Genomic DNA, 14,633 nt, shown 5'->3' with positions numbered 1-14,633 from the left:
GTCTATCCTGTTGGATGTCAAATGAGGACATATTAATATTAAAAAGTACACATTTCTGAAAAATACAATCTAGTGGGAATCATACATATTTACCCAAATATTCTTTATCATTTAAGAGAATATTTTAGCAACAGATGCGATTTTTTTTATAGGCTTCTTTGTTGGAATTGTCGGCAATCAGGCTATACAGTTTTAAAAATGTTAACCCAAATCCAAGACTGTATATTTTGAAGTTCAATAACTACTTGCATTTGGTTTAATTATCACAGCCTCTGGTAAGGTTTGATATGGTCCAACTGCTTAGCACATGCACACGCACACGCACACACACACAATCATTAGTGCTGTATCAGGAATGAGAATTTATCAGTCCAAAGTGGCACTGATAACCATTATCCCAAACAGTCTTGATACTTGAAAAACGACCCAGAGCATGACATTCAGCCAGGGACCTCATTCTGTCCCAGGTGTTTGCTAAGCTCCATAATGATTAGGCATGCGCTGTCATTCTCACTGCAGTAACAAATTCATTAGTATTTTTATTATAATTCCGAATAGGTCATTCGCAAGCTGTTCCTCCTGTAGCAGCAAGCACATTATTATTTTTATTATAATTCTGAAAAGGTCATTCACAAGCTGTTCTCTAAAAACAACATGCGACTAAAAAAACAGATGCTGGAGGCTGACTGAAGAGCCACCTTTTATTCTGCGAATTCTAATATTTATTCTGTGCATGGCCTCTTTAGATGTTTTTAAATGAAAGAAGAGGAAAATGGAATAAACTTTCCGGGGACTGATTTACTCGTCATTTCTAGAACAAAATGGAACACAGCTAGTTCAAGGACATGGCATTGAAAGCATTTATTCAGATGAACACGTTGCCAGCAAAAGAGATCTGTACCTAGGGTTAATACAGAAAAGTCTTCAAAACAGGTTACGTATTTGATGATGACATTGTTCTGAGGGCTTGTTTATATTTGATTTCCTGGTCTTTTGTAAGCAGACAAGTAGATTAGTACATAGCATTTTGACCCTGTCAATTAGCCATACCTTAAGAGGATGGGGAGTAAGCAGATTATAAATCTTCAGACCAGGTGAATAATTTCCCTTTGTCTTTTCTGCATTCCTCATTGGACGGGGCTTCCAGGTATCTCACAATGTTAAAAGTCGGCATGATGGCAACCACCTCCATTTTCTTTATACGTCGTGGGTCCATTTTCCGTTCCTAAGTAGAATTACAAATAGGAGCGAAAAGTGTGTGCTAGTTGCTGTCACAAGGTCGCTATGCGGCAGCATTGATGGTGGTGTGATACAGTTATATGAGACACGGATACATGCCATTGTGATTATTTCTACATTGCAGAAAAATACAGGGTTTTAGTAAGAAAGGTATTGCAAAAAAATTTTTTTAAAAAGGTATTGCAATACCAGAATTCCAGTTTCTAAATGCACAGGTTTATTACAAACAAGACGTAAACATGTCTCTGCGACCCGTGGGTGGCTGCAGACACATTCTCTCAGTAATACACTTGTCTTTGTCTCCTTCGGGTGCCCCCCCCCCCCAAAAAAAAAGTCTGATGGAGCAGCGGCTTCAGAGGGGATCTGCTGGGCCAGTTCCCATCGAGGCCCAGAGGGCAGCAGTGGCTATGGAGATTGTTGTGCTCCAAGGACATAGGACAAACATGGGACCTTCTTAGGAAAACATCTTCAGAAATTGGAGACTTGCACTGGCAAGGAAAAGGCCGGGAAAGTGGTGTTTAGGAACTTTTTCCAATCACGACAATGCACGTACCTGCTCATTCTCAGAGGGCAGTGCTATCCTATAAGAAACCCTGTCCCAACCGCCTGACAGCCCTCATCTTGCCCCTGCAGAGTTTTGTTGTCCAAACTCAGAGAACATTGGAAAGGAGCGCGGTTTGAGGCCCTCCCTCAGATACTCAACTGCCATTTTGACCCAGTTGGTGTAGAGCAGGGGTGCTCACACTTTGTCAGCAGGTGAGCAACTTAGAAAATGATCAAGTCAAAATGATCTACCAACAACAAAAATGCAAAACATTTCTTCTACTTATTACATTTATTCATAACTGCATTGAGAATTCTTTCTATGTACAATGAATGTTTATGTAGTACTCATAACCGCATGAGTCCATATTGCACAACACAATTAACTATGTACATTTTTTGTCATGACCTGAGTTTGCTCTGATGACTTGCACTGAATGGAATGAGCCAGGGATGCACAGTCCAGACAGTAGCTGCTGACAGCCAGCTTCAAGCACACTTCCAAATGATCCTCAGTCATGGGGGAATGGTACTTGGACTTAATGATCTTGATGTGGGAAAAAGCTGACTCACATCAATAAGTTGAGCCGAATAACGCAGTCAAGGAGGCAGCACATTTTCTCATGTTTGGGTCCTTTCCCTCCGTGGGTAAGGCCCAGAACTGTTCATGCGCTCTGAACTTCAGCTGAATGTCGGCTTGTAGTGTCAGAATCTCCCATTCTGTATGAAAGTGCTACGTGTTTGCCTTCTTACTTGGTCCAGCTCCCTCGCTTATCTTAATACCCTTTCTTAACGTTTAAGAGAAAAATCCAAGGTCTAAACATTGGCGACAAATTAGTTTGTCAGTTTTGCTGCACTCAGAACAGTTGTTTGCACATGCGTTTGACACCTAAGATTGCATCTGATTGGCTGCGCTGTATATCAATTAAGTAACGGGATTGATGATAGGTTTATGTCTATTTTTTAATGCCATGCGATCTACCCACACTACATTTACGATCAACTAGTAGATCATGATCGACGTATTGAGCACCCCTGGTGGAGAGACTAGTGTAGAGCTCTTCAGGGACAGGGCAGAGATGGAAATGTAGCCTTCTGAAGTGTACAGACCTGGATAGAGGATAGAAACAATAGCTTCCCATTTTGCTCTTTTTGTTTAATGAAGGTTTCTCTGAGGGTACAGCAATACTTTCTGACACCCCTTCCCCACTTAGTATTCCAACTGCTGGTGACCCTATAGGACAGAAAACTTCCGTAGGGTTTCCGAAACTAAACCTTCATCAGAGCAAACAGCCCCACCTTTCTCCAGCTGACATGGTATTGTGTTTCATTTCCACTTCCCTTTGAGATGTGCAGAATTAAGTGTCCACACAAAGAGACAATATTGTTTTGTTTTTTGTTAACTCATGCTGATGTGGTGCTAAAATAGCTGGTGTCTATCAAGAAAGCCAACTAATCTGTTCCAATTTTTTTATTGTATTAGATCAAGGTAAAAATAGTTTGAACCTATTCAAGGTGTACAAAAGCAAAACAAAAACTCACTGCCATCAAGTCGATGTCAAGTCATAGCGACTCCAAAGAACAGAGTGGAACTGACCATGTGAGTTTCCTAGTCTGTAACTGTTTACAGGAGTAGAGCTTCGTCTTTCTCCTGAGGAGCTGCTGGTGGTTTTGAACTGTTACCTTTGTAGATCACAGCATAACCACTATGTCACCAGTGCTCCTTCCAAGATATATACTACACTGTAAAGTTGTAGATTAGGAAAGTTAGGTTGCTCAGCAGCTGTACTGACTGGCAGTTTGAGTATTTTCTAAACCAATAAATTCAGTACAAGTTAAACTTACGGTCACTGGAGGAACATCTTTTTCTTTTTCTTTCGTATAAGCTTTTCTCATTTTTTCAACTTTCATTTGAGCTGTTTTAGATCGCCGACCCAGATGTTTCATTTCAGTTGGCTTTTTATATGGCCGATACAAAGGAGTGATGATTAAGGGAGGTGAAGGGGGCCTGGGAAATTTATGCATTAGAGGCAGAAAAAAAATCACATAAAAGAAAATTAAAGGCAAGGCAAATTCCATCTTTTATTCAAGCATGCTTGCACAAATATATGAAGGGGCTTCTGAAAATTCATGGAAAAATGAAGTGAAAAAATAATGATATTTTTCCATGAACTTTTTGAAGCCCCCTTTGGTAACAGGCCTCAGTACTTGGACCCATAATGCACTTACAGCTTTGAGGTCACACATGGAAGAAGCACCCAGCCTGCGTGACCATGAGGTGTTGAAGGGATCAAGTATCAGGCATCAAAGAACAAAAAAATCTTATCGTGTTCCGACACAATCACTGAAGACTAATGTGGGCATAAGCACATATGGTGAAGAAAGTTGATGGTGCCTGGCTATCAAAACATCTGGGTCTTAAAGACTTGAAGGTAAACAAGTGGCCATCTAGCTCAGAAGCAACAAAGCCCACATGGAAGTAACACACCAGCCTCTGTGATCACAAGGTTTTAAAAGGGATCAGGTACCAGGCATCAAAGAATAAAAAAATCATACCATTGTGAAGGAGCGGGAGTGCAGATTGGGGACCCAAAGGCCATCTGTAGGCAACTGGACATCCCCTTACAGAAGGATCGTGGGGAGGAGACAAGACAGGGTGCAATGTAACAAAGATGAAACATACAACTTTCCTCTAGTTCCTAAATGCTTCCTCTGTACCCACTATCATAATCCCAATTCTACCTTACACATTTGGCTAGACCAGAGGATGTACACTGGTACAGACAGGAACTGGAAACACAGTGACTCCAAGACAGATGACCCCTTCAGGACCAGTGGTGAAAGTGGTGATACCAGGAGGGTGGAGGGAAGGTGGGGTAGAAAGGGGAACTAATGATAATGATCTATATATAACCTCCTTGGGGGATGGACAACAGAAAAGTGGGTGAAGGGAGACATTGGACAGTGTAAGATATGACAAAATAATAATTTATAAATTATCAAGGGTTCATGAGGGAGCAGGGAGGGAGGAGAAAATTGAGCTGATGCCAGGGGCTCAAAAAAGCAAATGTTTTGAGAATAATGAGGGCAACAAATGTACAAATGTGCCTGACATACAATGGATGTATGTATGGATTGTGATAAGAGTTATACAAGCACCCAGTAAAATTATTATTTAAAAAAAAAACTGCTTTGAGGCCAAAGGTATTTCTGCTTGAACTACTTAGCATAGTTCTTTATCTTCTCAGGAAAGGAGAATGTTGACAACAGTGATGCTGCTGCTGCTGCTGCTGTTGATGATGAGTATGATCAAACCTGCTGTCAAGTTAAAGTCTGCTTTCCTGGAGAAAATATTGTACAGTAGCTATTGGAATCTTTCTGCTTTTTACACCATAGCCTAAGTGTTTAAATTTCATATTGACTGAAAACACAAAAACTTAGTTGTTGTTGTTTTAAATCAGTGTTGGGATTGGACACAGTTGGCACTATGCCCATATCCTCTTGGCCTTACCAGTGTAATGCCCATAGGCCCACCTTCCAGCTGCCAGCATCTGCACCACTCAGCCTGCAAGCTTTCTTTGAAAACAAGAGCCCTGTGCAGAGAAGGCTCAAAGTGCCTGAGAATGCCTGTCTTCCTTCCTAAGCAGCCTTTTAACCAATGATGGCTGGGTGTTGGTGTAAAAATACTCCAACTCCCTTACTCCCTTGTGGGATAACTCTTGAGTTGCATGTTCCACACTGGCGCTGGCATTCCTGAGAAGGATTAAGCTCCAGTTACTCACAGTGGGAAATGTGATAACACACCCTGTTCTGGCCGCTTTCCCTTCCCGATTTTACTTCTCCACCCCCCACGCTCATCAGTGTTTCCCGGGATCACCTCCCAAATAAACACTCAAATCCTTGTCCTGGGATTGGCTTCGGGGACATCTCCAAACTAAGACTGGAGTCAAAGAAGCCTTTATGAAAGTATTTTTTTCCTTGTTAATTGATTTTGAATCTGGCTACTCAGTTGGCTCTTGAGTGACTCACTCTTGGCTAATCAGTAGCATGAATCCAAATAGTAGTGAGCCCGGGGTTAGAGATGGTGGCAGAGGGTATGACATCACTCATTTGACCTTGGTGGGCAAAGGGTCAAGTTAAAGATTTGGATTTTACATGGACATGTTAGAGAGACGCTATTTCATGACGACAGACCACCTGTCTGGTAAATGTATAACCCTGATCACAAAATAAATAAGCTAACTGATGTTATTGGGTCAGCAGTGCTCATCTCGATCCTTTGGGGGAAACGCAGTGTGTGTGTGACACTGGGACCGCTGGTGTCTTCTTTGTGGACTAAATAAAGGAGTATTTTTTATATTTGATATGAGTGCATGAAATTAGATTACCCAGAGATCCTCTTTAGTTTCTCTATCTTTCTGAAGAGGGAAAGTTTTCCTATGTAAATCTGAAGGACTAGACGAGACTTGGTAATGGGGGACAAAAAAGAATAACATTGGAGAGGCCATTCTTAGTCCGTGCTGTTTCAGATCAGAATATGGGGTTTTTCTGTGTTCTGTTTCTGTCATGTGAATTGGTACACATGCTACAGGTAAAGAAGGGAATGATGTCTGTGTAATTCATATGCAATTTATCCTAGGCCACAGGAGCGAGGCTAGCAAGAGCAGCATTGTAACATTGGGCAGGAAAGGAAAAGGCCAGCCCTCTGCTCTATGGGCAATGGAGTCCTTTGGGTTGTTTTTATGAAATGAAAAACTAGCCAACTACACTCGGCGCATAACCTCCACCCTTCCTCAGCTCACCCTAATGGCATTTCCCCCAGCCTGGGGTAACCTGTGACTCTGGGTACTAGCATTGCCTCTCCTGTTCACCTTACAAGGTAACCACACTAACCTCGGGCTCCACTTCCGCCTGCCTGGTCTCAGTGGCCACAACCAGCACAAGTGAATGAGTGGTTAGTATCTCTGCGTATTGTCCCTATCTTGTGGCAGCCTTCAGCCTTCCTATGCTGTCTGCCTGGTGGTCTAAATGACCTCCCCAGGTATCCACTGTTGCTTCTGCTAGTGCACTATTGACTGAATTGCATACGTTTTGAGCGGCCAATTTTCCCCTTCTGCCTTGTTAGCTCTGGTGAGCTATTTGGCAGAAGGTGAACTGAAAAAATACCCCGAGCCATGCAACCTTGATGAAGGATCACTTTTACCTAACTTTAGACACCATCTGCAGCTGCTGCTGAAGCATCTCTTTTGTTTTTGGTCGCTGTGATAAATACTTCAATTCTTTTTGTAGGCGGGCTGAGACGGTCCCAGACTCTGCGTAAGCAATGATGTCGTACATCATCGTTGTCCTGGGAATGTTGTCCAGGTTTAATCTTCTCCAGTGGTTATTTCGGCCCCCAGCATATGCAGGAGTCTCATCCATTAGACTGTTGTACTGTATGAAAACAAAAAATTAGGACAGTTGGTCTGTGGGTGCTCTGAAATGTTTCTTGGGCACCTTTTCCGAGGTTCCACTCCAATGTCACCGAAACCCCAAAGCATTCTGTGGCCCCATCTCTGAACTGAATTGATATCTCTCATCTCTAACTTTTTTTATTTTCAACTTTTTGTTGAGAATTAAGTGAAGGTTTACAGAGCAGATTCGTTTCCGCTTTCTCTTCTGTGACTTACTACTAACCAGGCAATGCTTTCGTCATCTGTGCATGCTGCGGCTCCCCTCCTTCCTGCCCTTGAATGTCACACGGTATTGAGCGCTTAATTCCACGCTCACTATTCATTTCACGCACACACATTTTTATGGCAAATATAAGTGAGATACATTACGCTCAGCATGAGTCTGAATATTAATGCTTATATTTATGTATTCAGCATACCTGGCAGTATTTTTCTGTGACATGCTTGGGTAGATAGGGCATTTGCACAAGGGTTTTCTTTTTTGTGTTTTGAAGAAAAAATGAGTTCATCTATGGTGTTAAGTGGTGCATGTCAGTACTTTTATTTGCGACATCGGTAGACATCTCACTTCTTTTACCCAAATGTAAAAGGGTATCAAGTTAGGAATTTTAAAAATACAAATCTCTGTGACAAATTCAACATTGTGAACTGTCACTGAAGAGATAGGAACAGGAGCAGCAGATCCTACATACTAGTGGTTAAGAGCTATGCGTTTAAGGTGTAATGCACACACAGAGGCAGTCATTGCACTGTACTAATTGGGCATGCACAAATTTCAGTTACTATCATTTAGTCAAATAAGTGAAGGTGCCCTAGTGGTGCAATAGTTAAGTGTCTCCCTGATAATGGAAAAGTTGGCAGCTCCAATCCACTTGGCAGTTTTGTGGAGAAAAGACCTGGCAATCTACGCCTGTAAAAATTTTAAAATGAAACCAAACCCACTGCCTTTGAGTCGATTCCAACTCATAGTGACCCTATAGGGTGCTGCTCCTTTGGGTTTCCAAGACTGTAAATCTTCATAGGAGCAGAAAGTCTCTTCATTCTCTGGAGGAGTGGCTGGTAGATTTGAACTGCTGATCTTGTGGTTAGCAGACCAATTTGTAGCCCGCTGTGGCACCAGGGCTCCTTCCATAAATATTTATAGCCTCGGAAACCCTATGGGGGCAGTTCTACTCTGCCCTACTGGGTCGCCATGATTCTGAATCCACAGCATACAACAGTCAAATAATCCTAGCTCTGCATCCACATGGTCCAATTAGTTACCAGGGAATGTTGACTGTGACTAGTTACATGGAGCACAAACTGTGTCCCTAGCACACCAGTCACCGGTGACTATGTAAATGACAGACACCTCTAGATGAGTGACAAATCATGTCCCTTCCTTCAAAGTCTGTCAGTGACTGGTGACTGGCCAGCTCAGTCCTCAGAGTGTGTAGCTGGGTTGCCTCCTTGTCTTCCAGGGTTAAACCCACATAGCATTTTACCAACATGTATAATCCAAGCAAAGAAATGAAAAGTGTTAGCGCTAAAGTGCAATTGACATGGTACTTCAACGGACTTCTAGAAGAAATAGGTCGTCATTTAAGAGCACCGCCAGGCGGTGAAGGTGAACGTATCAACACAACTGAGGGGAATGGTTGTGAGGAACAGGATGAGGCTTCCCCAGAGGGAGAGAAACAACAGAAAAGGTTTCCACTAAGGGAATTCAAAGGACTTTTCACAAAACTTGAAGTATAAAGGATACAGTGGACGCTGACCCCAACTTCCAAAGTGGTGTCACTAAGGCATCAAAGAGAAGATGGTTCTAATATTGCAAGTTACATGGCAAGAAGGCAGCAAGCAATGTTCAAACTTCATTTCCCCCCTCAAACTTTTTGTTGTTTTTTAAGCGGATTTTTTTATTGTGGTATAATAGAAATATACTTTTGATCGGTTCTTAACAGCTTTATTGAGACCCACACGGCATATTCATAGAATTCACAGATTTAAATGTATAATTCAAAGTGGACTGTTTTGTTTATTTTTAAAGAAAACACTTTCATTCTCAATGTTTTGAATGTTTTAAATTGCAGAGTACAAAGTGAATGTGTTTTTTCCCCATTTTCCTACACACTTATAACAGACAGTAACCAAACTCACTGCCATCCTGTCAATACTGACTCACAGCGAGGGACTCTATAAGACAGCGTAGAACTTCCCATGGATTTCCAAAACAGCAACTCTTTACGTGAGTAGAAAGTCCTGTTTCTCCTGAAGAGCAGCTGGTGGTTTTGAACTGCTGAGCTTGCACTTTGTCGCCCAATGTTATCATTATGCTGCCAGGGCTAAGAGAGTTTTGAACAAGACTGTTACTAGAAAAGACTTTTCAAAGGTCAAGAAACAATTACAGCTCCCTCTGGTGTGAATACTGGAGCCTCTTTGCATGGTTTTAGAGTGTACAGGTCACAGTGAGAGGTTAGCCCTACCGTGCACAGTGAGGGCTGCCTGTGTACGTTATTTCCTGAGAGTAGAGCCAAATGGTGGGTAAACATCTCAGAAACAGCCTTCTTCTCTACCCTTGATTAGATGTTATCTTGGGCCAGTGTTTTTAAACCTTATTCAATCTCATTGGTCTTATCTGTAAAAAGGGTCACCTTATTTCCAGCTTGGAAGATGAAAGGTGGTAATATGTAGAGACAGCTAATAACATAGAATCTCATCTAGCAGCTCTCTCTTAAAAATGGGTCTACTTGGGAACTCCTTGACCTTTTCCACAGCCTGCAAGTAACTGGACCATGCAACCAAGCTTTATGGATTTCCTGGTTAAATGTTCCAGCATTTGGACCACAAAAAACCAAATCAAACTCATTGCCATCAAATTGATGTCAACTCATAGCAACCTTATAGAACATAGCAACACTGCCCCCATGAGTTTCTGAGACTGTAACTCAACGGGAGTAGAAAATCCTGTCTTTTTCCTGGGGAGCAACTAGTGGTTTTGAACCACTGACCTTATGGTTAGCAGCCCAATATGTAATTACTATACCATCAGGGCTCCTTCTTGGGCCACATAAGACATTTGAAAATCATCAACACCAGTTAGTATCTTCATGATTCACATTGAAGCAACTGAGTGAATCGTCATGAAAATAAATTATTGCATGGGCTAGAATCTGGAGACCCTTGGTTTATTTTGTAACTTGTAAAATGAAAGCAGTAATAGGATTGTTCAGAAAAGAAAAGGAGTCAAAAGTTACATATGCGTTTGCTACGAATAGTCTTCAGGTGTCAGGTTTAAGCTTTATGATTTAGCCAGTCCTTCCTTGGTAAAGCACCGAGGCAATGAAGAAGAGAGGAAGACCCTTGACAAGATGGATGGGCACAGTGGCTGCAACAATGTGCTCAAGCATATGAAGATGGCACAGGACTGGATAGTGTTTTGTTCCGGTGTACATAAGGGTCACTGTGCGTCAGAACTGACTAAAGGGCACCCAACGACAAGAATAATCCCTCCAGCTATACCATCCCGAAGTCTAAAGCTATAATGGAAGCAAAAATAGGGACAATGCTGGGGCCCTAATACAGAATACCAAACATAATTAAAATGTGCAAATAGCAGATGATGAACTAGACAAATAGGATCTCCTAAAAATGAAATATTTTTGCTTATCCAAAGGCCAAAAGAGTAAAAAGAAGGAAAAAAAGAATTAAAAGAAAACCCATAGTCTGGGGAAAAAGTTTTGGCTATGATATATCCAACAAAGATCTAATCTTTAAAATGTATAGAAGATTTCACCACCACAACAACAAAAGGCAAAAAAAAATCCAATTAAGGGCCTATTATCCAGAATACATACAGAACTCTTTTTTTTCATACAGAACTCTTACAATTCAATAAAAATATACACAACCCGATTAAAAAGTGGACAAAAAGACTTCATCATTCCTCCACAGAAGATATGGAACAAACACATGGAAACACATGGAAAGATACTCAGCACCATTAGTTATGAACAGAATGCACATCAAAATCACAATGAGCTATGATGTCACGTCCACTAATATGGCTATTGTAAAAAAGCTAATAACAAGCGCTGGTGAGGAGGTGGAGATATTGGAATCCTTCTACATTATGGGCTGGAATGTAAATGGTACAGTTGCTGTGGAAAACAACTTGGCAACTCTTTAAAATGTTAAAACATAAAGTTACCATATGGCCCAGCAATTTCACTTCTAGTCCTATACCAAAAATAATTAAAATGTTGACCAAACAAAAACCGTTATACAGCAGCATTATTCACAATAGCCAAAAGATGGAAACCCAATATGCCACATCAATGGATGAACATATAAAGAAAACAGACTAGATTATCCAGCCATAAAAGAAATATTACAACATGGATGAGCTCTGAAAACATCTGTTTAGGGGAAAACAAAAAAGGAAACCTGACCCCAAAGCCCACATATTGTATGATTCCATTTATGTGAAATATTCAGATTGTCAAATCCATCGAAACAGAAAGCTTAGTGGTTGACAGGTCTGGGTGAAGGGAGATTGGAGAATGGTTGCTTAGTTAGTGCAAGGGCTCCTCTTTGGGTGATGAAAAATTCTGGAACTAGATGGTAGTAATAGTTACACAATATTGTGAATGTACTTAGAGTGACTTCACCACTTTAAATGATTAAAATGGTACATTTTTATGTTGTATTCTACCAGTTTTTTTAAAAGGCACGATTCTTTCTTTTTGGGGGGGTGGGGGGCAGGCGGGGATAAGGTTAGGAAGGCTTTTTGTTTGTTTTCAATATATAGATTCCTTACTTTCATATAATCTTTCATTGTGACAATATCCATTTCATCAGTTACTTTGAGCTTCTGAAAAAGACGTTCATCTTCCAAAATTTGCTCAATAAATTTCCTTCCCCCCATTCGTTTGCAAGCATCATGCACAGTCTATAAAGAGAATAAGAAACAGACTTCAGAAACAGTAGCATAATAGCAATAGACAGCAGCATATGGATCTATTAATTCCTCACTGTTACATTGCCCTTGATTAAGGCCCACTGGCATCCTACGCCCTTCTCTCCATTGACTTTAGTTCACTTGTTGTTCCCTTGTATCTGGGTTGGTTCCTCTCCCTTCACTTCCTTTCTCTCACCTCCCCTTCTTCCGTATCCTCCTGGAAACATTGGTCCTGTTCTTTTTATCTCCGAATTATTTATCCGGCCTATCTTAGCTAGGTAAACATGCAGATACTTTAGTAAGCACAAAAACCAGGCAAAGCCAAATAAAACAACAAAGCAAGTCAACACCAACAAAACAATAACAAGCACAACAAAAAGAAAGCCAATGACAAAAATGGAAAAGCCTATAAATAGTTCAAGGTCTGTTTGTTGGTCTTTACAAGTTTTTTTCCAGTTGAGTCTGATGTGGTGCCACACTCTGTCTCCAAAGTCTATTTTTAGTATTCCCCAGGGATTTCATCACTTTGCTCCCCTTGCTGTTCTGTTGCATGCCCTTAGTGTTTTACCCTAACATGATAGGGTCAGACCAGAACATGCACACTGCTACAGATAAGAGCCCAAAACACAGGGAATTCAGGATAAATAAACCCCTTAGGGACAAAAATGAGTAGAGATACCAGGAGGATTAGGGGAGGGTTGGGGGAGAAAGGGGAAATTGATCACAAGGATCAACCTATAACCCCCTTCCCAGGGGGATGAACAAGGGAAAAGTGGGTGAGGGATGATGGAGGACAATGTAAGATATAAAAATAATAATCTAGAACTTGTCAAGGGTTCATGAGGGAGGGAGGAAGGGGGAAGAAATGGGGAGTAGATATGAGGGGCTCAGGTGGGAAGAGAATGCTTTGAAAATGATGATGGCAGCATATGTGCAAATATGCTTGACACACTGGATGAATGTTTGGATTGTGATGAGATATAACACGGGTGCAAATGAAGGGGGAGGAAGAGAGAGTGGAGCACATCCTGGCCCATCAAGCCTTGAGGACGATATTCCTGCTCAGAGTAGACAATCCACAGAGAAGACCATATGGCTGGCCCCACTATGAGCTAGGACATCCCTCACTGACCCATAACCTTACAGGGGACAACACTGGAGACACAGCGTGGGAATTCCACCCAATCTGATGCCACCACACCGGGGCAAAACACTAAGGGCATGGAACAAAACAGCAAGGGGAACAGAGCAACGAAGTCCCCAGGGAATACCAAAAATAGACTTTGGGGCCAGGGCTTGGTGCCCCATCAGACATGACCAGAAAACACTTCCAAAGGCCAACAAACAGTCTACCTACAAGCTTTTCTTGAACTAACTACAAGCTTTTGTTTCTTGTTGTTGTATTTTGTTTTTGTCATTGGCTTGTTGGTATTGTTGTTAGTTTGTTGCCTGGTTTTGCTCTGTCTTGTTTTTGTACATGTTATCTCCACAGGTCTGTCTAAATAAGATAGGCTGGATGAACAATCTGGAGGAGAAAACAATGGGACCGACAGTTCCAGGGGGTCATGGGAGAGGAGGAGTTGGGGGAAAGGAAGTGGTGTTAACAAATCCAGGGACAAGGGAACAACAAGTAATCCAAATTGGTGGTGAGGAGGGTGTAGGAGTCCTGGTAGGGCATGACCTAGGGTAATGTAACCAAGAGGAATTACTGAAATCCAAATAAAGGCTGATCATGATAGTGGGACAAGAGGAAAGTAAAAGGAAATAGAGGAAAGAGCTAGGAGGCAAAGGGCATTTATAGAGGTCTAAATAAAGGCATGCATATTTGTAAATATATTTATATATGGTGATGGGGAAATAGATCTATGTGCATATATGTATAGGTTCAGTATTAAGGTAGCAGACGGGCATTGGGCTTCCACTCAAGTACTCCCTCAGTGCAAAAATACTTTGTTCTATTAAATGGCATTCCATGATGCTCACCTTCCTGGCACAATTGCTGAAGACAAAGCGGGTGCATAAGCAAATGTGGTGAAGACAGCTGATGGTGCCTGGCTATCAAAAGACATAGCATCTGGGGTCTTAAAAGCTTGAAGGTAAACAAGCGGCCATCTAGCTCATAAGCAACAAAGAAGCACACCACCTTGTGCGATCATGAGGTATCAAAGGGATCAGTTATCAGGCATCATCAGAACAAAAAAAATCATATCATTGTGAATAAGGGGGAGTGTGGAGTGGAAACTCAAAGCCCATCTGTAGGCAATTGGACATCCCCTAAGGTCAGGGTCACGGGGAGGAGACGAGTCAATCAGGGTGCAGTGTAGAAACGATGAAACATACAACTTTCCTCTAGTTCCTAAATCCTTCTCCGCCCCGCCCCCCGACTACGATGATCCCAATTCCACCTTACAAATCTGGCTAGAGCAGAGGATATACACTGGTACAGAGAGGAACTGGAA

The 14,633-nt window shown here is 41.7% G+C and overlaps 1 protein-coding gene across 1 annotated transcript in view; it reads right to left on the bottom strand.

The window, feature by feature from the left end:
• Positions 1-885: 885 nt before the first annotated feature.
• Positions 886-14,633, bottom strand: part of CXHXorf58 (chromosome X CXorf58 homolog) — a 32,090-nt gene continuing 18,342 nt past the window's right edge. The window contains exons 6-9 of the mRNA XM_075538301.1: positions 12,034-12,165; positions 6,986-7,215; positions 3,628-3,790; positions 886-1,225 (exon numbers count right to left, since the gene is read on the bottom strand). Of these exons, the coding sequence (XP_075394416.1) occupies positions 1,076-1,225; positions 3,628-3,790; positions 6,986-7,215; positions 12,034-12,165 (675 nt within the window). The 3' untranslated portion in view covers positions 886-1,075. The remainder of the gene's footprint in view (positions 1,226-3,627; positions 3,791-6,985; positions 7,216-12,033; positions 12,166-14,633) is intronic.

Source organism: Tenrec ecaudatus, chromosome X (assembly GCF_050624435.1).
Source record: "Tenrec ecaudatus isolate mTenEca1 chromosome X, mTenEca1.hap1, whole genome shotgun sequence".
NCBI lineage: Eukaryota > Metazoa > Chordata > Mammalia > Afrosoricida > Tenrecidae > Tenrec > Tenrec ecaudatus.
The sequence above is the reverse complement of the archived record's forward strand: the minus strand, read 5'-3'. Positions and strand labels throughout refer to the sequence as shown.